The sequence below is a fragment of the Prionailurus bengalensis genome, chromosome A2 (genome assembly GCF_016509475.1).
Source record: "Prionailurus bengalensis isolate Pbe53 chromosome A2, Fcat_Pben_1.1_paternal_pri, whole genome shotgun sequence".
Classification (NCBI taxonomy): Eukaryota; Metazoa; Chordata; class Mammalia; order Carnivora; family Felidae; genus Prionailurus; species Prionailurus bengalensis.
Window position 1 is genome coordinate 138,503,044 of NC_057348.1, and position 27,456 is coordinate 138,530,499.

Sequence of the window (27,456 nt, forward strand, 5' to 3'; positions counted from 1 at the left end):
TCAACAATAACCAAAGAAAGGCACATTAACAAAATCCCTTTCCAAAACTTTTAGAATTGGTAACTTTTAAAAAATTAATAGTCAGTGTCCTGAAACTTATGAGAGCCATGTAAAATTGGTACAAACTTAAAAAAATCATTTTTAAAAAACATAAACATCCTTTGATTCAATACCTTACCTCAAAAAAATCTCTCTAAAAGAAAGAGATGATTGTTCAAAAATGTTTAAGATAGTACATTTTTCTAAGTATGAACACTTGAAATAGCCTGAGGATCCAGCAGCAGGTATTTGATTAAATAATTTTTTTTTCTTTTTTTTTTTTTCAACGTTTTTTATTTATTTTTGGGACAGAGAGAAACAGAGCATGAACGGGGGAGGGGCAGAGAGAGAGGGAGACACAGCATCGGAAACAGGCTCCAGGCTCCGAGCCATCAGCCCAGAGCCCAACGCGGGGCTCGAACTCACGGACCGCAAGATCGTGACCTGGCTGAAGTCGGACGCTTAACCGACTGCGCCACCCAGGCGCCCCTGATTAAATAATTTTTAAATCATGACACATGTTTAAGGGCTATACTAGGCAGACATGAACAATTTTGTTATGAAAGCTATTTAATGTTATGGGAAAATATTCACCACATAAAGAAATTAAAAGATATGCTGTAAATGCTAGCATTCCAAATGATTAAGATGAAGAAAATACGTGTATTAAGGAAACTGGAGATGGAAACTAACTTATCAATGGTTATCACTGAGTAGACAAACTATAACTTGTTTTCTTTGTGCTTTTCTGTATTTTCAAAGTTTTACAACATGTACAATTTTAAGAAAAAAGTTGTATATAAAAGTTTACCATGCATTAAACATTATGAAAAACATATCACACTTATTCCTTCATAGTTAATGCCACTTCTAGGAACTTACCCTAAGGACATGATTACTTAAAAGGATGTTTATCGAAATATTATTTATAATACAAAAATTTTGGCAATAAAAGGAAACTTTCAAATAAAGGTGGGGCCGTGTGATCAACTCTTGGTGGGCCATGGGAAATGCTACTGAAGAATCTTAATATTAGAGAAAACTATTTAAGGTTACTAAAATTAGAATATAAAAGGGTATAACAAACTTTAGGTACTATGTGGTTCTAACTTTATGACCACATATGCATGATAAATACAGAGAAAGACAGAAGGAAGCAAATAAAAAAATGTTAATAGTGTTTATCTGGAATTTGAGTACTTTGCTCTGCTTTATGTATTTTCTTTTCATTGAAAATGTATTGCTTTTATAATTAATTATAGCTCCAAAAATTGTATAAAATTTTAAGTTTACATACTTGGTTGCTCCATCATCATATGTTCCCATTAAGACTATTGTTCCATCTTGTATGGACTTCAGAAACTCAATAAATGGGGCCACATCTGGAGAAAAAGAAAGGATTGATGGTTTTGGGGGATTTTTTAGTGACTAAGTAGCCATCACGATAATCTCCTAAAAGTTAATAAACTAAAACATGAAGTATTTGTAAATCAATAATTTCAAAAGTAGAGTAACCAAAAGGGAAATAAATCTTATGAATAGGTTAAAAATGAAGTTTATCCCTTAATAGGATCCCACCATCAACTTAGAATTTCCCAATCCTGTGTGTCTTTTGTACTGACATTCCACCAGGGGCTAAATGAAAAAAAAAACACATGGCAAAGTCATATTAAAGCATGACTTGTAATTTAAAGAAAGAAACTTGGGGTGGGGGCAGAAGAAAGCCTCAGGGATTCCCTGGGTATATGTAAAATGGTTTGGGTACTTATCTAAAAGGACACAGAGCTTTTATCTAATTCATAAAAGGCTCTGCAATTTCTTTAAAAATTAAATACACACACGCGCGTGTGCGCGCGTGCACACACACACACACACACACACACACACACACACACACTGATTATGATCCTCTGGGCATATCTTGGGAGAGGAATGAAGGCTATGTCTAATTATGGCAAATATCACAGTCATTACCTGCTTCGTCTAGTGCACCAAGATTCACAAAAACTTAAAAATAAACCACTTCAGTGACTACAAAGTGGTCAGAGGTAGATCAGGTACTACCAATCGTTTTATATCTTGAATGCTCCAATATCAGGTCTCTGTGCAGTCCCCAAATCTAACACTATTTCAGAACTGGAACACTTCAAATTTACTCAGTTTCTTCCCATAGCAGATTCCAAAGACGTCCTCTAACTGCATTCTTTTTTGTAGTAATAGCATTTTCAATTCTGAGAAAATGTACAGAGCAGCTAACAAACCATTTCCTTTTAAATGCAAAGATGGAAGTAAACTGCACCTATTTCTTCACTTGAAGAGTCTTTTCAGCGTTCGGCAGTAATTAATCTACCATCTACAGTTGATGAAAGAGCAGAGCTTCTAGTCACGTGGCTGATTTCAACAAAGGTTTTGGAAGGGTGTTTCCCTGTAATAAGTTTTGGTGGGGCCAATTATGCCGTGAGACTATAAAATTGATGGTAGCATTTTAAGTTTATACCATTTTGACAGCTGTGAAAAGTCCTAAATAAAACATTGCATCTCATTACAAGCTGAAGAAATACTAGAAAAGCTGAATGGTTTGAAAACCTAACATAAACTTCAAGACTAACAACTATTGGCTTCTAGGGAATCTATAAAGGGAATGGAAATGAGGAGGTGCTGGGGACAGCCTCATGCTGATATATGTCCCAAACCAACACCTCAGAAAAGAATCCAAAGATAAATCAGTGTTGGCCTTCCATCAGATCTGAGGAAGAAATGTCTTTGGGGCACACTCTTGTTCAAGGGACTAGGTCCTCGCTTCTGCATGCTGGTAAATGACTTATACCTGTTCCTTGAGGAACTTCCACATTAGGAAGATACTGGTAAATCACTCTACGTGCAGTGAACTATAAAGAACACTCTATTCTTTCTCTCAAGTACTTATCTACTTTAATAATAATCCTGGTTATAATTTATTTTAGTGACGAAAAAATATGCAAAAAAATTAATTTTAAGTAAAAGTGCTTAAATTGCTTCTGCCCTTCTCTAAATTACTTCTTCCTTTTTAAAAAGTTCAGTCAGAAAGCTAAAGGATCCAAAGCTTTCAATTAGTTGTGCTGCAAAATACAGGACTCAGATTTTTAAAATCTAAATTTTTGTATTATTGCTCCTAATTACACAATTTCTATAAAAAAGCAAAATATACACAATGTGACTAATGATTTAAATACAGATAGATGTTTAGTGAAAAGAGAAAATGAATGAACACAAAAATACCATTATTTTCTCAGTAATGGGCTATGTTATATTGAGGAGGCTTAAAAAGTCAGTCAGTGCTATAGCAACAGAACAGTTACATGTTACCTATACTTACCTCCTCCCCACATGTCAAAATATTTGGTGTCTAATACTTCTCCTGTTTTTCCTGAAAGAGATGGAAATCATATCAAATTACGCAATTGAAATATACTCCTACACTGTATGGGACAAATGATTTTATCCAATGATGGGTGTGAATTCATTTACAAGAAAGAGTTATTTTGAAAAAGACTTAAAATCTGAACTGTGTGCATCTGAAATATATTTCTAAAAGAGTAACTTTTGGATAAATTAAAATTCTGCACTTTCTCACTAATCTTTAAGCCAAGGAGCAGCAACCAAATTCATGAGAGACCGTATGTAGACCACTCAAATTCAGGTCGATATTTTTCATTCTTAGGTGTTACCACTTTCCCTTATTTAACAATTACCAAAAAATATGTAAGCCTTTTACAAAAAGATTAATTGATGCTATTTTCTATCATTAAAGTCATCTTTTAAAATTTTTTCACCTATTTCCCTTTTAAAGTGTATTTTTTTTTTTTGCTATCAATTAGACAAACAGGTACAGAGCTTTTTACCTAAGAAAATGAAGAAAGTAGAAATGCAGAAACTTATCTTTTGTGAAAGAAGTAAAGAATATTTTCCTATACTACGAACTGGGGAAGGTGGCCGTGGTTCCTAATCGCCCCATTACAGCCTTACAGGGTTATTGTACCAGAAGGAAAAGACAAGCATGCAGTTCCTTACTTCACGGGTTCAGATTTTCAGATTTGATTTTGCAAGAATACTTGAGATGCTCAGGATTCAATGAACTTACTTTCACTAATGAACTTACATGATGAATGTGGATAATACTGAAAAGTTACAATTAATTTTTACTCTTCATTCCTCTCCCCACCCCTCCCATTAGTCCATCACCCTCTGTCATTCACACACCCTCATCATGTCAATCTATCTTCATTTTGTTAGATTCCACATTCCTCAGCATTCATCAATTTCACGTGGGAAGCTCTCCACACACTGCACAGCAAGTGGGAGGCTTCCAAGAAAGCATGCTATAATACTTGGACACCGAGTCTCCCCCTACAGGTGGTTTTTGTGGATGAGGGTGGGAAGAGGGCTTTAGGGTCAAGTGTGGCACTTTCTGACCTGATCCCTTGATATTAAGGTGCATTTTACTTTGGGCCACATGAGTATCCACTGATCACATCTGTAAGCTAAAATAATTATTCTTACCATTTGCCAAGGCAACATTGATCCCTCTTCCAACGTTATTCTTAACGCCACTCATTAAACTGAAGGGGAAAAGTCAAGACAAATTTAGAATTAGATATTGTAAATAAACCTAGATCAGAGAAATAAAGCCATGTCAAAAAAGAGTTGGGGATATTATATACACACACAATTGTTTAATAACTGCAGTGGAGATTAAAAGGTCTCTACTACATCACAGGAGACAGTCTAAATTTAAATAATTTTAAAGCAATGTCCTTAAGTAAGAATTCACAAATAGATATATTAAAATGTATCAGGGCCCAAATACTATTTTTTGCTGCTCTTTTGTGTGATGAAATGGCATTTTAGAAAATCTTTAAAACATGTGGACATTACGCACATATTTTGCACTATCCTCCATGGATCAAACAATAATCTCTTTTCTACTTTTTGCAATATCAATGTGACATGAAACAGAAGTGAGATGCTTTTATAATCTGAAAACCAGAATAATGGTGAACATCCTCTTAATCATTATCAATGTAAAATTTCTCTACACTCAGAAGAAGGAATCTTGTATGCATTTAATTGCGGCACCAAACCACACTCACTCGTACTGTTACAGCTGAGGTAATCACCATCCACGAGCAGCTTACAGACCACTGGGATACTGTGACATGGAAGGTAAGAGTGGAACACTGGCTTGTGTCGGTTCGGTTTGCTGAATCAGCATTATTACACTCAAACTGTAGGTGTCTTTAATTCTAGAAATTCAAGGTAATAGTGATACTGCCGGTGGTGTGCTGTTCAATGATTCACAACTGGTTTGCGGTTGGTGGAGAGGGGCAAGTATGCATATGTGAGAATACACACAGACACACACACACACTCACATGTGGTACATCTATACACACGCACACAGGGGCCTATGTTTATCATGAACTTTTCTGATATAAAAGATTTGTTCCACACAATTTCACAGGAAAAGCTGTAACACTCTACTACGAACCCCACGTGGCCAACTGATTCTCACAGAACGTGTTGATTTTCATAGAACTTATATCTGTAGCTAACCTATGTTGCAAGTGATGGATGAATGCAGTTTGAACACAAACCTTGGATGACATTTCATTTGAAGAGTAAGACAAAGGAAAAACTGAAATGATGAAGGTATATGTTGGAACTTCACTCGCCTGTCAATGATGTGAGTGATGTTTTTGTTGAAACACATATTAACTTTTAAATTACTAGAAGACAACTTCCTTCATTTTTTTGTGCTATTCACAATGTAAGAGTTACTGACATAATATACTTTTAATCTGCATAGTTAACATTTTCTTCCTCATTTTTTATTTTTTATTTTTTTTTTGGGACAGAGAGAGACAGAGCATGAACGGGGGAGGGGCAGAGAGAGAGGGAGACACAGAATCGGAAACAGGCTCCAGGCTCTGAGCCATCAGCCCAGAGCCCGACGCGGGGCTCGAACTCACGGACCACGAGATCGTGACCTGGCTGAAGTCGGACGCTTAACCGACTGCGCCACCCAGGCGCCCCTTTCTTCCTCATTCTTAAGTCTAGACCTTGAGTCAGCAAACTTCTTCTATCAGGAGCCAGATAAGTAAATAGCAAGAGCAACCACTAAAAAAAGCTCTACAAAGAAATACACTCAAAAAACACTATAAATATATCAAAAAGAAATTTAAAAAAATGTTCATGGAACTCATAGGAAGCCAGTAAAAGAAAACAGGAAAAAAAAAAAAAAGAGAGAGAGAACAAAATATAATAAAATGGCAGGCTTAAGTCCTAACATGTCAATAATTATAGTACGTGTAAGTAGTTTAAAGATACCAAATAAAGACAGAAATTGACACAGTGGATTGAAATAGGACCCAACTACGTGGTGTCTACAAGAAATTCTTTTGTTGAGGTACACTAGTATATAGGTATATTGAAGTATATTTTTAATTGACAAAAATTGTATTTATTTAAGTATACGATTTGATATACACTGTGAAATATTTACATCAAGCTAATTAACATATTCATCACCTTCATTACCACTTGTGTGTGTATGGTAAGAACACTTAAGAGCTACCCTCTTAGCAAATTTCAAGCAAACAATAAAGTACTGTAATATAGTCACATCATTGTATATTATATCTCAAGAACTTAATCATCTTGCATAACTGAAACTTGGTACCCGGTGACCAAAATCTCCCCATTTACTCTTCCCCTAAGTCCCTGGTACTCACTACCTCACTCTCTGCTTCTATGAATGTGACTATTTTAGATTCCACATAAGTGAGATCAGGCAGTATTTGTCTTTCTGCATGTGGCTTACTTCACTCAGCATAATGTCCTCCAGCTTCATCCATGTTGTCACAAATGGCAGACTTTTCTTCTTTTATTTGCTCAATAATATTCCATTGCGCATATATATGCACCACATTTTCTTTATCCATTCATCTGTCGACGGACATTTAGACTGTTTCCATCTTACCTACTGTGAATAATGCTGCAGTGAACGTGAGAGTGGATACTTCTTCAAGATTCTGTTTTTAATTCCTTTGGACATACACCAAGAAGTGGGATTATTAGATAAGCCAGTTGTTTTTAATTTTTTCAATAACCTCCACCCTGTTTTCCATAATGGCTGAATCAATTTACATGCCCACCTACAGTGTAAAAGGGCTCCCTTTTCTTGACATCTTCATCAACACTTGATGAAGTGTTGACAATATCTGATATCTTCTGTCTTTTTGATGACTGCCGCTCTACCAGGTGTGAGGTGATTAACTCATTGCAGTTTTGATTCACATTTCCCTGATAATTAGTGACACTGAGCATCTCTTCATATACCTGTTGGCTATTTGTATCCTTTTGAGAAGTGTCTATTTAGGCCTTTCACTGATTATTTGATCAGGTTATTTGATTTTTTTGCTAGTGAGTTGTAGGAGTTCCTTATACATTTTAGATATTAAATATCCTAGCAGATAATATGGATTGCACATTTTCCCCCATTCTGTAGGTTGACTTTCTGTTCTCTTGATTGTTTCCTTTGTTGTGCAGAAGCTTTTTAGCTTGATGTAATCCCATTTGTCTATTTTTGCTTTTGCTGCCTAGGTTTTTGGTGTCTTATCCAAAAAAATTCACTGCCCAGACCAATGTCATAAAGGTTTTTCCCTGGATCTTCTTCTAGTAGTTTTATGGTTTGGGGTCAAAAAGCTCACTTAAAATATAATGATACAGGTAGGTGAAAAGTAGAAGAGTAGAAAGAGATAAATCACATAAACATTAATCAGAAGAACACAGCATTACTACTCAATAATAAAGAAATAATCCAATTTAAAAATGGGCAGGGTTTGAATAGACATTTCTCCAAAGATATGCAAATGGCCAACAAATAAATGAAAAGATATTAAAGATCATTAACCATCAGTGAAACGCAAATTGAAACCACAAGGTACCACTCAGCACCCGTTAGGACGGCTGTAACCAATAAGTTAGATAATGACAAGTGTTATATGTAAAAACTGGAAACCTGATACACTGCTGTCAAAAGGCAAATTAGTGCAGCCACTTTGGAAAACACTCTAGCAGCTCCTCCAATAGTTAAGCATAGAATTACTATGTGAACGAAAATCCACTCCTAAGCATATATACAAGAAAAATGAAAACATGTCCATACAAAACCTGTATACAAATATTTATAGAAACATTATTCATTATATAAAGAAGATGTGGTGTTATATATATAATGGAATATTATTCAGCCATCAAAAAGAAAGATATTTTGATATCTTCAATAATATGGATGGAGCTAGAATGTATTATGCTAAGCAAAATAAGTCAATCAGACAAAGACAAATACCATAAGATTTCACTCATATGTGGAATTTAAGAAACGAAACAGATGAACATAGGGGAAGGGGCGGTGGGGGGGGCGGTGCGGAGAGGAGGGAAGAAAACAAACCATAAGAGACTCTTAACAATAGAGAACAAACTGAGGGTTGCTGGAAGAGGAGTGGGTGGGGGGGTTGGGGGGGATGAGCTAGATGGGTGATGGGTATTAAGGAGGGCACTTGTGATGAACACTGGTGGTGTAAGTTAGCGATGAATCACTGAATTCTATTCCAGAAACCAATATTGTACTGTATGTTAACTACTAAAATTTAAATAAATTTTTTAAAGAAAGAAACATTGTTCACAATAGCCCAAAAGTGGAGACAAACCAAATGTCCATCAACTGATGAATGAATAAACAAAATGTGATACATGTACACAATGGAGAATGACTCCATCATAAAAAGGAATGAAGTACTAATCAAACCCTAACATGGATGAACCTTGGAAACACTGTGCTAAGTGAGGACACTGATGACAAAAAAGTTACCTATCATGTAAAACCTTCTATATAATATGTCCAGAAGGGGTAAATCTATAGAGATAGCAAATGAAGTGTGGCTACTTAGGGCTGGTGGGGGGCAGGGGAGAAGGGAGTGGAAGGGGATGGGAATGGGGTGGAAGGGCAATAGCTGAAGGACACAATTCCTTTCTGAGGTATAAAAATGTTCGAGGGGTGCCAGGTGGCTCACTCGGTTAAGCATTCGACTTGGGCTCAGGTCATGACCTGATGGCTTGTGAGTTTGAGCCCTGCTTCAGAGCCTCTGTCTCCCTCTCTGCCCCTCCCCTGGCTCACGTATGCACACTCTCTCCCCCACCAAAAAAAACCCAAAAAAACAAAAACAAAAACAAAAACCTGACTGTAGTGTACCTGTGAATACACTAAAAACCACTGACTGTATACTTTAAATGAGTGAATTGTACAGCATGTGAATTATATCTCAATAAAGCTGTTTACACAAGGGAGTGGCTATATAATCATCAATTAAATAGACTTCAGAGCAAAGAAAATTACCAGAGACACAGAGAGAGACACATAATGATCACAGGGTCACTTTAGCAAGACACAGTAAACCTTAATGTGTATACAGCAAACAACTGAGGTACACACTATGTGAATCAAAACCAGACAGGAGAAAGAGACAAATGTACAGTTACACTTGGACATGTCAACAGCCCTCTCTCAACAACTGACAGACAGAAAATTACCAAAGGTACAGAAGAACTCAACCACAGCATTAACCAACGGGTCTACCTGACATTTAAAGAACATTCTACCCAACAAGGGCAGAATACACATTTTTTTCAAGTGTGCATGGAACATATACTAAAGGTAGACCATATCATGGGCCACAAAATAAACCTCAACATTTTTAAAAGAATTGAAATAATACCAAGTGTGTTCTCCAACCACAATGAAATCAGTAACAGAAAGATAACAGGAAAACCTCCAAACACTTGGAAACTAAAGAACATAGTTCTCAATAATCCACGGGTCAAAGAGGAAGTCTGAAGGGAAATTAAAAGACACACAGAAATGAATGCACATACAACTTATTAAAATTTGTGAGGCATAGCTAAAAGAGTACTGAGAAAGGAATTTATAGCACTCCATGCTTAAATTAAAAAAGAAAAAGCTTCAAATTAATCACCTAAGTTCCCATCTCAAGTAACCAAAAAGAATGCCATAAACCTAAAACAAGCAGAAGAAAAAAAATAAAATAAAAAGATGAGAAATCAATGAAATGAAAAGCTGGTTCTTTAAAAAGATCAATAAAATTAAACCTTTAGTAAGACTGACAGAGAAAAAAAGAGAAAACATAAATCACTAATACCAAGAGTGAAGTGGGATATCACTATAGACCCCGCAGACATCAAAAGGATAAAGACTATGAACAATTTTACACATGTGAATTTGACAACTCAAATGAGTTAGATCCAATTCCTCAGAATGTATAAACTAACACAACTCATCCATTATGAAATAGATCGTTTAAATAGTCCTGTAACTATTAAAGATAGTGAATTCATAGTTTATAAACTCACCTCAACAGAAAATCTCCAAGCCTAGATGGTTTCACTGGAGAGTTCTACCAAATGTTTAAAAAAAGAATTAACACTACTTCCACACAAACTCTTTCAGAAAATTTAATACTTCCAAATTTATTTTATAAAGCCAATATTACAATAATACCCAAACCAGAGTAAGACATTACAAGAAAACTACAAACCAACATTAATATACAGGCAAAAATCCTCATTAACAAAACATTTAGTAAGTAGAATTCAGCATTATATTAAAAAAAATCATGAACTATGACCAAGTCAGGCTTAGCCTACAGAAACACAGTTATTTCAATATTTGAACAATTGATATAATCTACTATATTAATAGGTTTAAGAAAAATCACATGGTCATCTCAATATAGAACATGCATTTGACAAAATTCAACACCCATTCATGATAAAAAGTCTCAAAACTCCAGTAATAGAGGACTTCCTAAACTTGATAGAGAACATCTTCAAAAATCTACACCTAACATCATACTTGACGGTGAAGGACAACACTTTCCCCTTAAGATGAGGAACAAGTCAAGTATGTCCATTCTTACCATTACTATTCAACATAGTACTGGAAATCCTAGCCAAAGCAAAAAATCAAGAAAAGGAAAGTAACAGAAGTAATAGAATTAGGATAAATTAATTCAGCAAGGTTATAAGATACAAGACCAACACACGAAAATCAACTGTGTCTACATACTAACAATGAACATATAAAAACCGGAATTAAAAATACAAAGACATCTACAATTGCTCAAAAAATGGGGACACTTAGGTATAAATCTAATAAAGTATGTATAGGACTTGTAAGCTGAAACCCACAACATGGTAATGAAAGATAACAAAGAATATTTAAAGACAAACGCCATATTCATCAACTGAAAGACTCAACATAGTAAAGATGGTCAATTCTCTCCAAAAATCAATATACAGATTTAACACAACTCCTAACAAAATCCCGGCAAGGTTTTTTGTATACAGAGGCAATGTTATTCTTTAATTTTTTTTTATTTATTTTGAGAGAGACAGAGAGCACATGCACGTGTGGGGGGGGGGGGGCAACGGGGGAGGGGCAGAGAGAGAAGGAAAGAGAGAGAAAATCCTAAGCAGGCTCCACACTGCCAGTGCAAGAGCCTGATGTGGGGCTCAAGATCATGACCTGAGCCAAAGTCAGATGCTTATCCAACTGAGCCACCCAGGTGCCTCAGAGGCAAGGTTATTCTAAAATGTATATGGAAAGGCAAAGAAATTAGAATAGCTAATTTTGAAAAGAAAGAAAGAAAGAAGGAAGGAAGGAAGGAAGGAAGGAAGGAAGGAAGGAAAGAAAGAAAGAAAGAAAGAAAGAAAGAAAGAAAGAAAGAAAGAAAGAAAGAAAGAAAATGGGAGGAATCATTCTATGCCACTTAAAGACTTACTCTATAACTATATAATCAAGAGCATGTGGTATTAGTGGATAAATTAGTGGATCAATGGAATGATTGGAGAACCCAAAACCAAGTGGAACAAAAAAAAATGCACCAGTGGAAACACAGCCAACTTATTTTTTAACAAAGGAGCAAAACCAATTCAATGGAGGAGGAAAGTCATTCCAACAAATTGTGCTGAAGCAACTAGATATTCATAGGCCAAAACTGAACCTCAACCTACATCTCGTACTTTATTCAAAGATTAATGTAGGATGGATCACAGATTTAAATATATAAACATAAAACATAAAACTAAAAGCTTTGGAAGATCATGCAGAGGAAAATGTTTGAAACCTACGGTTCGGTGAGTGAGTGACAGACATGACACCAATCCATAAACAACAAAGCACATCCATGAAAGAAAAATAAATCAACAGACTGGAACTTATCGAAATTAAAACCTTTGGCCGTACAAAACATCCTGGCGAAAGGGATGTCTAGATGAGCTATACACTGTAAGAAAATAGTCTCAAGCCACATATCTGACAATAGGATTCATACCTAGAATATATTTCAAAAACTCCCAAAGTGTAACAATAAAAAACAAACAAAAACAACCTAATTAAAAGATGGACAAAGACATGAATAGATATTTCACTGAAGAGGATATACAGGTGGCAAAAAAAAAAAAAAAAAAGCACATTAAAAGATGTTCAGCATCACTAGCAATAAAATTGAGATATCACTACACATCTATTTGAAGAGCTAAAATAAAAAATAGTAATAGCACCAAATTCTGGCAAGTATATAGAGAAAATGGATCTCTCATACATTGCCAGTGGGAATGTAAAATGGTGCAGTCACTGTGGAAAATGTTTGGCAGTTTCTTACAGAATTAAACATATGCTTACCACACACCGGAAACGATGAAATTGTTTGGCCGAGCACAACAGGTGATGCATAAACTGTGTTGCATCCGTAACACAGACTATTACTCAGCAATAAAAAAGAAGGGATTTAACAGGCACCAATGTTTCAAGAGCATTATGCTGAGTGAAATAACCAATCTCATCTGGTCACATGTTGTATGATTCTATTTATATAGAATTCTCAAAACATCAAAATAATAGAAATGACAAACAGATTAGTGGTTGCCAGACGTCAGTGATGATGGAAGTGACTGTAACAGCATAGCATGAAAGAGCTCTTTGTGGAGATACAATAATTCTGTATCCCTACTGCTTACTGGCTACGTGTACCTACACGTGTCACAAAATGACACAGAACTACACATACACACACTGTACCAATGTCAATTTCCTGTTTTTGATGGTGTACTCTAAGATATAACCATAGGGGAAACTGGGTATAGAGTATGCAGGATGGCTCTGTATGATCTTTGCAATCTCCTGTGATTTCTGTAATTATTTCAAAATAAAAAGTTAAAAAAACCCCTCTACTTGAAGATTCATACAGGAAAAGTATAAAAATCTGATTTTGAAGAGCTTAGTAGCATTTAACTATTTATCTACCCATATGGGTTACATATCTGCCTTCAAAATCCCACTTTTCATTCTCTAAAATTTACATGTAATAAAGCATAGACTTTTTTCACAAGCAGTTCTGAAAGGTGAGTCATAAGGAAACCCACTAAAAGTGCTGCCCAAAAGAGGGAATTTCAAAATGTATTTGCTCTGCTCCCTTCAGAAATATGTGAGATAAGTAAACTCCATCATTAATGTTAAGAAGCGATAGTGTGATTAACCTGTTACATTAATAATTAAGTATCACAGTGTCTTCTCCAAGTAGAATCATCATGGGGTTAGTTATGCTGCTGTGTCTTTCACAGAGCTAGGAAATAAAAGCCACAAAGAAGCACTATGCCATAGGCTTCCCACAAGAGGGCAGTAGCTAATCGATTTTTAACAAGGAATTCAATCAGGGAAAACCTGCAATAGCAAATGACCAACTACTCAAGATTTTTAAATGTATAAAGGCTACTTACTCCCTCTTACTCACACAATTTGAAATATTTTATCTTTCACGAATATGAAGGTTCCCCCTACTACCATTCCACACCTCCAGACAAAAATCTAAAGAAAATATTACATAATCTATAGAAAGATTGTACATCTTTGAGCACAGTTTTGCTTCAAATACCTACTCTATGTTTTAACCGCTACATCTTAAAATGGTTAGTTTAGAGCAGGCTTTAACAAACCGATAGCCCACAGGACAAATCTATCCAACTGCTTGGTTACTTTTGTTTTATCATTTATGAGCTTAGAATGGTTTTTGTATTTTTAAATGGTTATATTTTAAATGATTTTTTAAGTACTTATACACTATCCTTGATTTTACCTCTTGATCCTCACAGCCAAAAATACTATCTGGCCTCTCGATGTACACATCTCTGAAAATCATTGCTGTATATTCCTATACCAAACATTAAGACCACAATAAAAGGTGAGGTATTATCCTAATATCAATGTCATATAAACTGAAATCAGATGAGTATATGCCTAAAATAAGAGCTATACCTTGAACATAAGTAAATTCTATGGGCTCTCCAATGCAAAATAAAAAGAAGCTACAATTCCTGTAGTGTGTGACATTTGATGTTTATCCCCAGGATTTTCTATTACAAACTAATGAGAAGTCTGAAATTTACGTTAATCTCCGTAATGTATCTTGATGCATCCAACCTGTCCTTAAAGCCATAACCACCACCCTGATCTTAACTATCCTCTTTTGTCTGTACTGAGGTTTCTCAAATTTAGTCTATGATGACATTATGGACCTGATAATTCATGTGTAAAGGCTGCCTGGCTTCACTGGAGGGTGTTTAAGAGCATCCCAGTCTTTACGAGTACTGCCTCTATAGCTATACCATCCCATAATGTCTATAGACCTTGACAAATGTCCCACTGAAAAGCACTGATCTGAACTAGTGGTCTCCGAAATGAGTGTGCAGGTACTCAGGACATGTGCAGGAAAATAGTAAAGTTTCTATTTATGTATTTTTACTGTCTACTTATATATTTAGTGAATACACATGAAAAAAACCTCTGTTACTACTGGGAGGAGGGGCAGTGTCAAAGAACCTTGGCAGTGATGGCCTTCCAACTGTTCTAATCATTTTACACATCAGTCAGGTAATTTTTTCAACATCAATGAAATCATGACATGCCAGAATCTGAAAACCTTCAATGACTCAACACTCAGAAAGGGACACTGGGGCACCTGGCTGGCTCGGTCGGTCATGAGTTCAAGCCCGATGTTGGGTGTAGAGATTACTAAAAAAATAAACTTAAAAACAAAAAGAAAGAAAAGACCTCACCTCTTTACCTTCATGACCCTTCAGCTGCTACTGCCCTGGCCCTCATTCCTCAATCTCATATCACTCATCCCCAAGAGTCTTCGTCACCCAGCTCTGCACAGCTTGTGCCACAGTTTGCGATGACTGATGTGCATTTACTCCTTAAATGTCTGTCTCTCCTACTAGACTGAGTTTCATGACAGCAGGGACTATGCTCAATAAATGCTTGCTGAATAACTGAACGAATGATGCTAAGGAAGTCAGGGTCTTTGTTTAAATTCTTTGTTGCAACAACTTTCAATACAGAAACAGAACATACGAGACAAAGTACTGGACTGTGAACTGTCCCACGGTTTTTTCAGTAGGGATCCCTGGCCAATTATTCAGTCCTTCTTGAAGACTAGATTTTGGGGCTTCATGCATAGCTCTAAAATCCCATCAATTATTTAATTTCTCCTGAGTATCAGAATGATTCCTGAAATGAGGATGGATGGGAGGCCTGCTTCAATTTTACAGTTACAGAAATTGAAATACAAATTCCACATGACATGCCCACCATGCCAGAACCAAATTCTTTGGCTAGGAGCCTAGTATTTACTGTGCCAAATTCCACTGCCTCTATATATACTCTCTTCTTTTTGACCTATACAATCTATAAATAGAGAACCTGCTGGTAAAACAACTTTGATCTCTTCTTCGTATTAAAACTAACATGCTTCATGGGGGGAGCGGGGTGGCAGAGGAAGTCTCCAAAGAAAGTCTACCATGGGCTAGGCATTCTAAGAGAAATTCCTACCTATGATTCCGAATCAAACTTGAGGCCTCCTTAGCCAAATAAGGTGAAAAGGGGAACGGAAACATTCTAAGTTAGTGGGAAGAGTATGATTTAATGTAAAATCTGCAAACTTCTAAGTTTCTTGAACTTCTAACATCCAAGTTCCTTGTTACATAATTCAGTAAAATAGGACTATTATGGGAAGTCAGAAGACAGTGATGGATTAACAATGGATTATAACTAGCATGAGGGAAAAGAAAGGAAATGAGCAGGAACTTTAAAGATCATCTAGCTCAAGCCTTTAATTACAAGAAAAGCATTATTCTATGAGGCTAAATAATGTCCATAGCTAACTGAAAAAGGGCTTAGGATAAAAATTCAAGAGCTTCTACATCAAAAAGAAAAGACACACAGGGGCACCTGGGTGGCTCAGTCAGTTGAGTGTCTCTTGATTTCTGCTCAGGTCATGGTCTCATGGTTCATGGGATTGAGACCTGAGCCCTGTGTTGGTCTCTAGGCTGACAGCATGGAGCCTGCTTGGAATTCTCTCTCTCCCTCTATGGCCCTTCCCCATGTGTGCCCTAAAATAAATAAATAAAGTTAGGGGAAAAAAAAAGACACAAACTGCAGGGAGAAACTGCTTCTGTTTCCTCCTACTATAAAATTAACTCTTTATTCTACATAATTAATGGCATGTCTATTATTTTCACATGAAATTTAAATAAGCTCATGTATTTAATTTTCCAAGAAAGAGCAGATTAAAAGCAACCAACTGAAAGCGGGCCTTGTGATTTCGGAGACACAAACTTCACCTACAAGTGACAGTCAACACTACTTAAGAACTGTAGAGCATCTGAGTATAGAAAACCATTCAGCTTAGTGGCAAACAGTTCAGTATCACAACAGGCTTGAGGTTATTACTGGATTATTTCACACGTCAACAAGCAGCATTTGGACATTTAAAACAAAAGATGTTTTTCTTTTTTCCGATTAATTGCAGGCTCTGCACTGTCAGTGTAGAACCTGATGTGGGGCTTGATCTCATGAACCATGAGATTGTAACCTGAGCTGAAGCCAAGAGTCAGAGGGTTAACCGAATGAGCCACCCTGGCGCCCCAAAATGAAAGATGTTTGTAAGATAAAGCGTTCATTATCTAGGGCAGTGCTGTCAAAAGGGACTTTTTTCAAGGGTGGAAATGCTTTGTGTTCAGCTTGATAGGCACAAGCCATGTATGGCTACTCAGTACTTGAAATCTGGCTCGTTGACTGAGGAACTGAACTTTTAATTTTAATTAATGTAAATGAATTAACCTTCCCCCTACTATTTAAGAATCAGAATTAAATAGTCACATGTGTCTATGCCTCCAGATGGGACAGCACAGATCTAGAGAATTCACACGGAGGAAGTCCCTCATCTTTACGTGAAGCTAGACAAATGTTGTGTTTTTATGTCACTCTAATATGAAATCTCAGAATTTTAAGACTCTTTAAACGTGTGGGAGAAAAAAACTGTGTAATGAAAACTGAAATCACTTTTCTTTAGTAAAACATGCCCAATACATTTTCCAAAGATCCATTAGACTCAGGTTCAATTTGCTAAAATTTACTGGCACGCCAGATACTTCCAAACTGGTAAATACTTACACATTGTCTTCCAGACAGATTTTGGGTCCCACCACATTGGCTGCTCCACTTGCCATTTTAAAAGCAAAATGCTTCTCAGGGCAAGCTTTTGAGATTCCACATTTATATCTGGGAGGTTTTGTAGCTTTGGGGAGAAAATTTTTTTTTAAAGTGTTAATAGACTCTAGAGTCAGTTTGTTTCAGGTCTTAAACCAAAAAGAGCATTATGTAAAAACACGGAGATATACATATCTTAAAATACATGCCTTTTTTTTACCCTGAGGGTTTCAAAGAACCTCAAAACAAAACACTGAACCTCCTGGGAAACAAGCTAATAACTGACATAAATATATCAGTTGATCTTGATGAAGGTATATGTATTTTATCTAATTATTTTTATTTTTAAAACTCAGTACAGGAGAGGTTTTGAATTGTTACTTTACACTTCTAGTTAGTTCATGCACACACAACACATGGTTACCTCTAGAGCCAGTAAAAAGCCTAACACATCACTGAGTATCTGTTTACGTTCTAGTTCTCACGAAGAATTCTTTTACACATTTTCTGCACTTATATTACTGAATCTAAAAATGTTAACAAAATATCCATTATGAATACTATTATATATGTAGAATACTGAGCTATTCAAATAGCATCCTTATAACTTTAAAAATTTCTAAATCGACTTTGCTCACATTGAAATATCCCCATTGTTTGAATGTAAGTGCTCATACACATAGGATAAAATAGAATAAACCATCTGCAAAATATTGAGATGCAATACTTACAACGCACTGCCGTGTCCAACGCTGACCTTGCTAGGAAAAAAAAGAAAAAGTTATCTTTGCTAGAAGGAATAAAGCTGTTGGCAAGTATCCACATATTAAACATATTTGGCACTAACAGGACTATAAAAATGAAAGTGCTTGAATTATTGCTCAGTATACAATAAATAAAACAGACTACTGCTCTAGAGAAAAAGTGAAAAAGTGACTTCAGGCTACAAAACTCATTATAAACAATTATGCAGAGGAATTATGGATGGTAGTATTCTACTACTGATAGAACACTTTATTCTTATCTTTACATTTTATTTTTATTTCTACTTATAAATTTAAGTCCCAATCAGAAAGTTACTCTACAAATTTAACTTCTTTTTAAATTTATTTTTCAATTTTTTGCCAGCTTTCTTGAGACATAATTGACATGTAACATTGTATAACTTTAGGCATACAACATGTTGATTTGATACATGCATAAACTGCTAAATGATAACCGTTATATATTAGCTACCACGTCCATCCCATCACATAGTAACCATTTCTTTTTTGTGGTGAGAACATTTAAGATTTACTCTCTAATCAACATTCAAGTATACAGTAGTATCACATACTAGTTAGTATTAGCTATGATCACCTCGCTATATTAGATTCCCAGACTTTTAAATCTTATAACTGGGAGTTCAGACCCTTTGAGCAATGTCTCCCCTTACCTCCTTCCCAACCCCTGGTAACCACTATTTTAATCTGTTTCTCTGAGTCTGTCCTTTTTAGATTTCACATATACTTGATGCCATACACTATTTCAAACTTCTCCTTAAATGACTTTAAGTATATACTTGTCGACTATTACAGTGTTTAAAAGTGGCTGCTGCCTAGGGGCACCTGGGTGGCTCAGTCGGTTAAGCATCAGACTCAGCTCAGGTCAGGATCTCACAGTTCATGGGTTCAAGCCCCATGTTGGGCTCTGTGCTGACAGCTCAGAGCCTGAAGCCTGCTTTGAATTCTGTATCTCGCTCTCTTTCTACCCCTCCCCTGCTCATGCTCTGTCTCCCTCTGTCTGTCAAAAACAAAAAAACGTGAAAAAAAAACTTTTTTAAGTGGCTGCTGCTATAGGGTGCTGTGTACACACGCATATGAAATGCTGGAGAATATACATGAAATGGTCTAGGCTAGGTGGGTAGGCTAGGAGATCTGGGGGGTGGAAGAACATAAGATGGTGGTGGTGGTGAGGAACTCAATTTCTCTAAAATAGAAGTGTACTGGGCATATTTAAAAAAAATTAAGGTCAGTTACCAAGACTGTTATAATTTATTGGCTCAAGGAAGCAAGAATCTTGTGATCAAATCTTAACTTTAATGAAGTAGATCGCAATCTAGCCACCTACACTAAGAGCTTTTTAAAAGCACTCGCATCTGATCCCAGCCTAGGGGATTCAGTTTAAATCATCAACAGTATTGTGGGCAGCCATTTCCTGATTTGGCTAATAAGCATGCAGTGTCATAAATATTTGCCAGCTGTTTGACTATAAATAGTCACTTGGTTTTTAGTTCTGTATTATTTTAGATGATTGAGAATTTCCTGTAAGTCCAGAACTCAAAGTGGAGAACAGAAAGTTAAAGCTGAAAAATAATATGCAAATGTTTAAAAAGAGAAAAATGACCAAGTAAGTGAAGGCTCACTAACTCTATAAAACACTGAGAATATTATATGCCCCTGAAGTCACAAAGGAAGTGGAGTAACGTGGGGAAAGTCTAACGCATGAAACAAAGCAGAAAGCAAACCTTGTCTGTAAGTACGAAAAAAAATTCACGGATAAGGACAAAGACTTAACAAAAACAAATGACCAGTTAGTATATTAGAGTACTGGGACTACTGAGCTCATTCTTTCAATTTCCTTCATTATGTCATAAAAGTAAGGGAAATATCATTCTAGAGATCATCTGGTCCAATGTTCTTACTTGTGTAAATAAGGAAAGGAAAGCTGAGACAATGATTAACAACCAGTGATTAGCAGCATGAACACTAGACATTCTCAATTTCACTTCTGTCCTGAATAAACACATATTTGCAGACTCAGGTGTTAAGATATTTACAGAAGAACACTGTTCAATCAGGAATTCTGGTATACCTAACTTATGGTAACAAGATACAGGGAAAACTCGGGGATCAGAACAGGGGTGATATAACATAGCTCATTCACATATGCTGGGCAATCTATCCACCAAGTACTTTTGCATGCATTACTGACTTAATCATCATCTCTGTTTCAAAAACAGAGAAACTGGGAACCCAGAAGTTTACTGATTTGATTTGTTCCAAGACATAATTAATAATTGGCAGAGCTAGTTTTCAAAGTCGTATCTCACCCAAACTCATATTGCATTGCAAAATGGGAAATGTCTGAGGTCTTCTGATCACATGTATAAAAAACTGCTCGTCCTGCTCAGATCAGGAAGCCAGAATAGGGAGCTTTAAGAACAAACCTTCTGACTGAAGAGGGTTCAAGATTTGAGACAAAGTGTCCACAAGGACAGGGACATTGCTAAAGGAATCCAGGTTAAAAAGGGCACCTCTGTAGTCACTACAAAGGTAATGACTGGGTTTGAAACAAGTAGACCAGTTCAGAACAACTAAGGAAGCAACACTGATGGGACTTGGCAATGGAACAGATGGAGGAATGGTGGAAAAGGAGGAATCAAGTTTACCTCTTGGACATTTGGCTTTAGAAGCTTTCATTTATTTGTTCATATGAACCAGTGAACAAAAACACCATCTCCACACTCAGGTAGATGCCCATCATCTAGTGAGGAGCTAGATATAGGGGATGGATGATGAGTTCTGTGCTGGACTTGCAAATTTTAGATTCTTGGAGAAGATCCAAGTGAGAAAGTCTAAAAGCCAGCTCTAAATGAGATCTGGGATGAAGATACAAACTGGAAAGTTAACAAATGATGAGGCCACCCAGAGAGAGGATTTAAAGTCAAAAGGGTGATGAGAAAATTTCAGAGACATCAGTAATCAACTGATACTCAGAGAAAGAAGAGTGTGGCTGAGGAAAGAAAGGCAAAGGGAAAGCCAGGGATGAGCCAGTAAAATGGTCAAACTAGTTTGCTTGTAGAATTTAAGAGATTAAAAAAAAAAAAAAAAAAGTAAAGGTTATTCAATTGAAAAAATGTTACTGGGATAGGATTTTGAGAAAACCAGTTCTTCAATCATCAGGCTTTTAAATGCATAATATCACTCCATTTACTTTAAGAGTAAGGAGAAAAGTCGCTAAAGGTTTAAAAACAAACAAACGGGCTCAGTCCGTTAAGTATTCGACTTCAGCTCAGGTTCATGAGTTCAAGCCCTGCATGGGGCTCTCTGTTGCCAAGGCGGAGGCACTTTGGATCCTGGGTCTCCCTCTCTCTCTGCCCTTACCCTGCTCGCTCTCACTCTCTCTCAAAAAATAAACTTAAAAAAATTTTTTTTAATGTTTGTTTATTTTTGAGAGAGGCAGAGACAGAATGCAAGTGGGTTAGGGGCAGAGAGAGAGGGAGACACAGAATCTGAAGCAGGCTCCAGGCTCTGAGCTGTCAGCGCGGCTCGAACCCACGAGCTGTGAGATCATGACCTGAGCCAAAGTCGGACGCGCAACTGACTGAGCCACCCAGGCGCCCCTCAAAAAATAAACTTTAAAACAAACAAAAAAGTCTCGTGAAAGACTTTTCTCTCCAGACCAGATGAAAGCTAATTTTTGTCTAATATTTATCAAAACCCAAAGCCCTCTACTAGGTCTGCAATCCTGAGAATTTAACACCTGGAGGTCAAACAGGTAAATTTTCACAAATAAAACAGAATGTTTTCCACTTGCAGTATGGGCACAGCATACTAATAAAAAGCCCTCCTTTCCTGTAACTTGTAATCATCAAACTACCTTGATAGCTTTAATTCTTAATTTCTTTCACTATATACAACTTTTCACTTTAAGGAACAATAGTAAATCTTTTTGATTTGGTTTCTTTTTTGGGGGGGGGGGTTAATTTTTCATGTTAAGAAAATAAACAGCCAGGAATCATTTTATTTTTATGGAGGAAAAATTATCACGAATTACTCAAGATTTAATTGCATCAAGATTAATAGACTTTTGTATGGTTTAGATAAGACATACCTTTGGACAGTTAAATAAGCTGACTGCTAAATCTTTTACATCAGCTGAGCTTAATTTTCACATTACCAGCTATTTTTATGGCTTACGTAATCACTGAACAATTTTTTTCAAAAATCATTTAAAATAACTGAAAAACAAAGGTCTGCAATATCTACGAAATAAGTAACATATCAATTAGAATTACCTTCTTCAAGAAAAAGGTTAATGGTTTAATCATAATTATCTACTCTCATCAGATGAGCTGAGAAAATGGATCCACTTGGAAGTTCTGTTTCACATCTGGTTTCAATCAATGAACGTCTTTCAACAAGTCAAACTACAGAAATCAGAACTATTTTGTACTTAAGTTTTTAAGAACGTCAAGTAATTTATGTATATACCATTTCAGTGGTTTAAGTCTGAAAGGGTAAAAATTCATCAACTCAACAGAACAGTAAGTCCTGATGGCAGCAACGTGTGCAATAATCTGGTCTGTGTTCAGTATATTTACTAGTTGTTAAGTATCCACCCTGACAACGAACCACTGTGTGAAAACGCAATCATAACTAAAACTCACGGACTGTATCCATGTTGCTATCCTGGTTGTGACACTAGGGGTAGTTCTGTAAGATGTTACCAATATGAGAAACCGTGTAAAGGGTATGCAGGATCCCTCCATATTATGTCTCACAAATACATCAAATCTACAATTATCTCAATAAGTTTTGTACAAAAACTTGTTTTCAAAAAAAATCACAATGTATTTTAGTAATTTCAACTATACTTCTGAGCAAAATTTTTCATTCTTCCTTTCTAGAAATAAGATCATTTTATTTTTCTAAAACAGTACTATATATCCAACCTGAAACTAAATTTATAGACACTATCAAGCTATTTATATCAACAGTAGAAAAATGAAAAAATTCACCACCAAAAGAAGTACAGTTCATGTCACAAGACCCCCCTCCCAATATACTGATTATAGAAATAACTCTAATGTTGGGTTAAACTTGTTACCCTTCGGTGAATGGAGTTAGATGCTAAGCAAATGGCAAAAGACAACCATATCTCCATCTTTACTCAATTATTCTGAAATGAGAATTAAAATACAACAAGCAAATTAAATTTTCACCAACTCAATAAACTGGCATCCAATAAGGTTTTGTGGATACAGTGTACAACTTCAGTCACAACAACAAAATAAGCCATCTTCCCTAAGAATGAGTAAGTCAAATAGCTAAAACACACACAATAAAACCTTGCAGTTCCCAACATTAAGAAAAATCAAAATGAAAATGAAGAGACAACTATCCTAGTTAAAGTAGCTCAGCATTTGTTCATAGGTGACTACTGGTGGCTTTTCAACTAATATAGCTTTGAATGAATCCCACTCTTCCTCTCCATGTCAAAGTACTAATCCTTGGTCACCTACATTCATTCTCCATTCAATCAGCGTGGACGTTCTACACGTACGACCCAGCGCTAGATGCTGGGTGAAGCACCAAGATACTATTGCCCTCAAGATTCATTCTCTAGTAAGGGGAGACAGATACATGAAAAACAGAAGAAATTCTCTGATGTAAGGCAGAACAACATCAGTGCCAAATTGAGATACAAGTACTATGCATTAGAACACACAGTTCACAAAAAGAAGTAATACATTCTAATAGGAAAAGAGGGAGGTTCAACTATTATTTCTCTCAAGAAGGGGCATTTATGCAGTTTCGAAAAATGAGAAGGATTGACAGACGAAGGAGGGGATAAGAAAAACGTGCTCTGTGAGGAACCAGCATGAGCAAGGTGGGGATATGGAAGGACAAGGTATGTTGTCTGTAGATCCTGTGCAGACTGGCACAAGCAAGAGTGAGACACGGCTGGCGGGGGGGGGGGGGGGGGGGGGGGGGGGGGCGGGAAAAGAGAAGGTGAGAAGGGCAGAGGCAGGGTGGGGGTTTGAGTGGGCCTTAGATTTTACTCTCTCATAGTCAGAAGCACTAAAGGTTCATGAGTGTTATTAACCTTCATGAGTGCCGGAAAAGGTTCATGAATGCCGGAACTGCTCCGGCAGCGATGAAACGGGCAGATACCTGGGATGAGAAATAGACATGGAACATCCCTGTGATGTTTGAATAGACAGTCCAGACTAGAGACGAAGACCCAAACCAGGGCAAGCGCTAGGCTTCACCCAAGCCTCTTCCCTCTGAAAACAGCGGGCCTTTCCCCAAAGTAGTTTTTCACATGTACCAATGGTCCCACTGCCTTGCTTCTCTCAAGGATCCTCCTTTTCTTGCTTGCTCACTCTCATCCCACTGATTTGTAATTCCCTGAATCTTTCCCCAAAGCCTAGAGACAAGTGAGACTCTACATTACTTCACAAAAAACAAAACAAAACAAAACACTTAACTTGCTTCTGCCTCAAGCTACCATCCTATAACCTTCTTCCCTTACCATCAACCTTTCTTACGTGAACTGGTTACACACTGTTTCCCCAGCAACGCTGAACGAGTCCTCAAGGCCTTCAGTGTTTTTCTGCCCCTTATTCAACTACAACCAGCTGTGCTCCCAAAGGACACCAGCCTGGCCTCTTAGTAGTAACAGAAGTAGACAGACCAGAAGTAAAGTCAAATGTCACTGTACTCTGTAATGACTACTCCATGCTGGATCCCGGATGCTTCATGTTAAAACAGGTGCTGAAAAATAGATGGTTCCAGAGGAAAATAGACAATATACTGAGAGGAATGTTGAAGGGGGTGGGGGAGATTCCAAAACTGGAGAAGATGAAGATTTTATTTTTTTAATTTTTTTTTAACGTTTATTCATTTTTGAGACAGAGAGAGAGACAGAGCATGAATGGGGGAAGGTCAGAGAGACAGAGAGGGAGACACAGAATCTGAAACAGGCTCCAGGCTCTGAGCTGTCAGCACAGAGCCCAACGCGGGGCTCGAACTCACGGACTGCGAGATCATGACCTGAGCCAACGTCGGACGCCCAACCAACTGAGCCACCCAGGCACCCCGAAAAGATGAAGCGTTTTAAAAAGATGGCCTGAAGGAGTATGACTACAATTATCTCTTTGAGAGATCATTAGTGTAGGAGAGAACTCCAGCAGATCATAGATCAGTGTATTGAAACTACTTGGGAGTTTACAAGACAGAATTCAGTGCAATACAAGAAGTACTTTTAAGTAGTTATCGGAAGAAAAGTCACCTGAAAACGTTTATACAGAAACTGATGATTACACATCAGTATTGTCTAAAGCCTCACTACTCAGTATATGGTGTCTGGGTACCAACCTCAGCATCACCTGGGAGCCTGTGAGAAATGCAGTCCTGAGAGGGCCCATCCCAGACACTGAATCTGAATCTGCATACCAAGACTCCCTGGAGGTTCTTTTGACATTAAAACTGGAGAACCACCGGTTTAAGGGAGTCTTGAAACTAGATGTGAGAGGGAGTAAATGAGGTATTGGGATCCCTTTCAAATATTAATTTATGGAAAGCAAAACTCATTATTCCAGAGATCTCAAAGTTATTTCATCTGATTTCTGCCGAATGGGTGAAAATACTATTTCTGGGTTTCACAGTCTCACTTTTCACACATAATTTTTGTAATTTTTTAAAAAAATGTTTATTTATTTTTGATAGATAGAGACATAGTGTGAGTAGGAGAGGGGCAGAGAGAGAGGGAGACACAGAATCCAAAGACAGGCTCCAGGCTCTGAGCTGTCAGCACAGAGCCCGATGCAGGGCTTGAACTCACAAACCACAAGTTCGTGACCTGAGCTGAAGTCGGACGCCTAACTGATTGAGCCACCCAGGTGTCCCTGTAATTTTTTTTAATGTTTACTTTTGAGAGAGAGACAGAGCATGAGTGGAGGAGGGGCAGAGACAGAGAGGGAGAAACAGAATCTGCAACAGGTTCCAGGCTCTGAGCTGTCAGGACAGAGCCTGACACAGGGCTCGAACTCAGGAACGGTGACATCATGACCTATGTCGAAGTCGGATGCTTAACTGACTGAGCCACCCAGGTGCCCCCACACCTAATTTTTTAATACTTTAAACAATGCTTCATCCAGAGCTTACTGTAACATTTCAACAGTTAACTTATTTTATTGACTTAAGAATTTTGTTAAACACTGAGTTAAGGTGGCTTACAACGGTGTGTTTGCAACATAGCATTAAATAAATGGGTAAAGAGAAAAATAATGCAGAAGGAATTAAATAAGGGTAGGAATACAAGATGGATTTCAATGGCTGCTATTTACAATGCATTGTCATGACTCCACTTGCCATCTGAGGGCTAGATTTGGTTCCAAGTTCTCTATCAGCTAATTCAAATACTGTGTGATAGCTTCTAGAATGTTCGCTCAGAATGCCATGATTAATATCCTAGACATGAATGAAACAGACCCCATTAATATATTCAGAATGGTGAGCAGAAGATTCATACTTTATATTGGATTAATTTTAAGGCTTTCCACTGTGTATTTTAGATATTCTAAGGGATCACACTTATTGATATAATTATATCTTCTTTTCTAGACAGACTAGACTCAATATTGATAACTGGTAACAATTTACAGACAACTAATCGAAAATAAAATTTAAGAAAGGGGAAAAAATGGAACTTACCAAATAGATTTCCTAAACTTGCATCCATTTTTATTTCAAATACTTGAGAAATAACATAAAATGTCAGTAAAAATACTGCCACGGCTACCACCAACTTTGCAGCACCTAGATAAAGGGGAGAAATAATTCAGCATGAGCTTATGAGCCCAGAGAACTTTAACTAGTGCATTTCACGAAAAATTTAAGTTTATAAAGAAATTTCTTAAACTAATAAAGTTTATGTATTGGATCTTAATTTTACTTGAGTTACAAGAAAAACTGTATAAGCAATCC

At 36.9% G+C, this 27,456-nt stretch overlaps 1 protein-coding gene across 3 annotated transcripts in view; it reads right to left on the reverse strand.

The window, feature by feature from the left end:
* The window catches only part of FAM3C (FAM3 metabolism regulating signaling molecule C), a 64,216-nt gene that overhangs the window by 12,706 nt on the left and 24,054 nt on the right, over window positions 1-27,456 (reverse strand). For all 3 annotated transcript variants that reach the window (XM_043589348.1, XM_043589347.1, XM_043589349.1), the window contains exons 3-8: window positions 27,184-27,288; window positions 18,433-18,462; window positions 17,666-17,789; window positions 4,579-4,637; window positions 3,395-3,445; window positions 1,337-1,421 (exon numbers count right to left, since the gene is read on the reverse strand). In XM_043589348.1, the coding sequence (XP_043445283.1) occupies window positions 1,337-1,421; window positions 3,395-3,445; window positions 4,579-4,637; window positions 17,666-17,789; window positions 18,433-18,462; window positions 27,184-27,288 (454 nt within the window). The remainder of the gene's footprint in view (window positions 1-1,336; window positions 1,422-3,394; window positions 3,446-4,578; window positions 4,638-17,665; window positions 17,790-18,432; window positions 18,463-27,183; window positions 27,289-27,456) is intronic.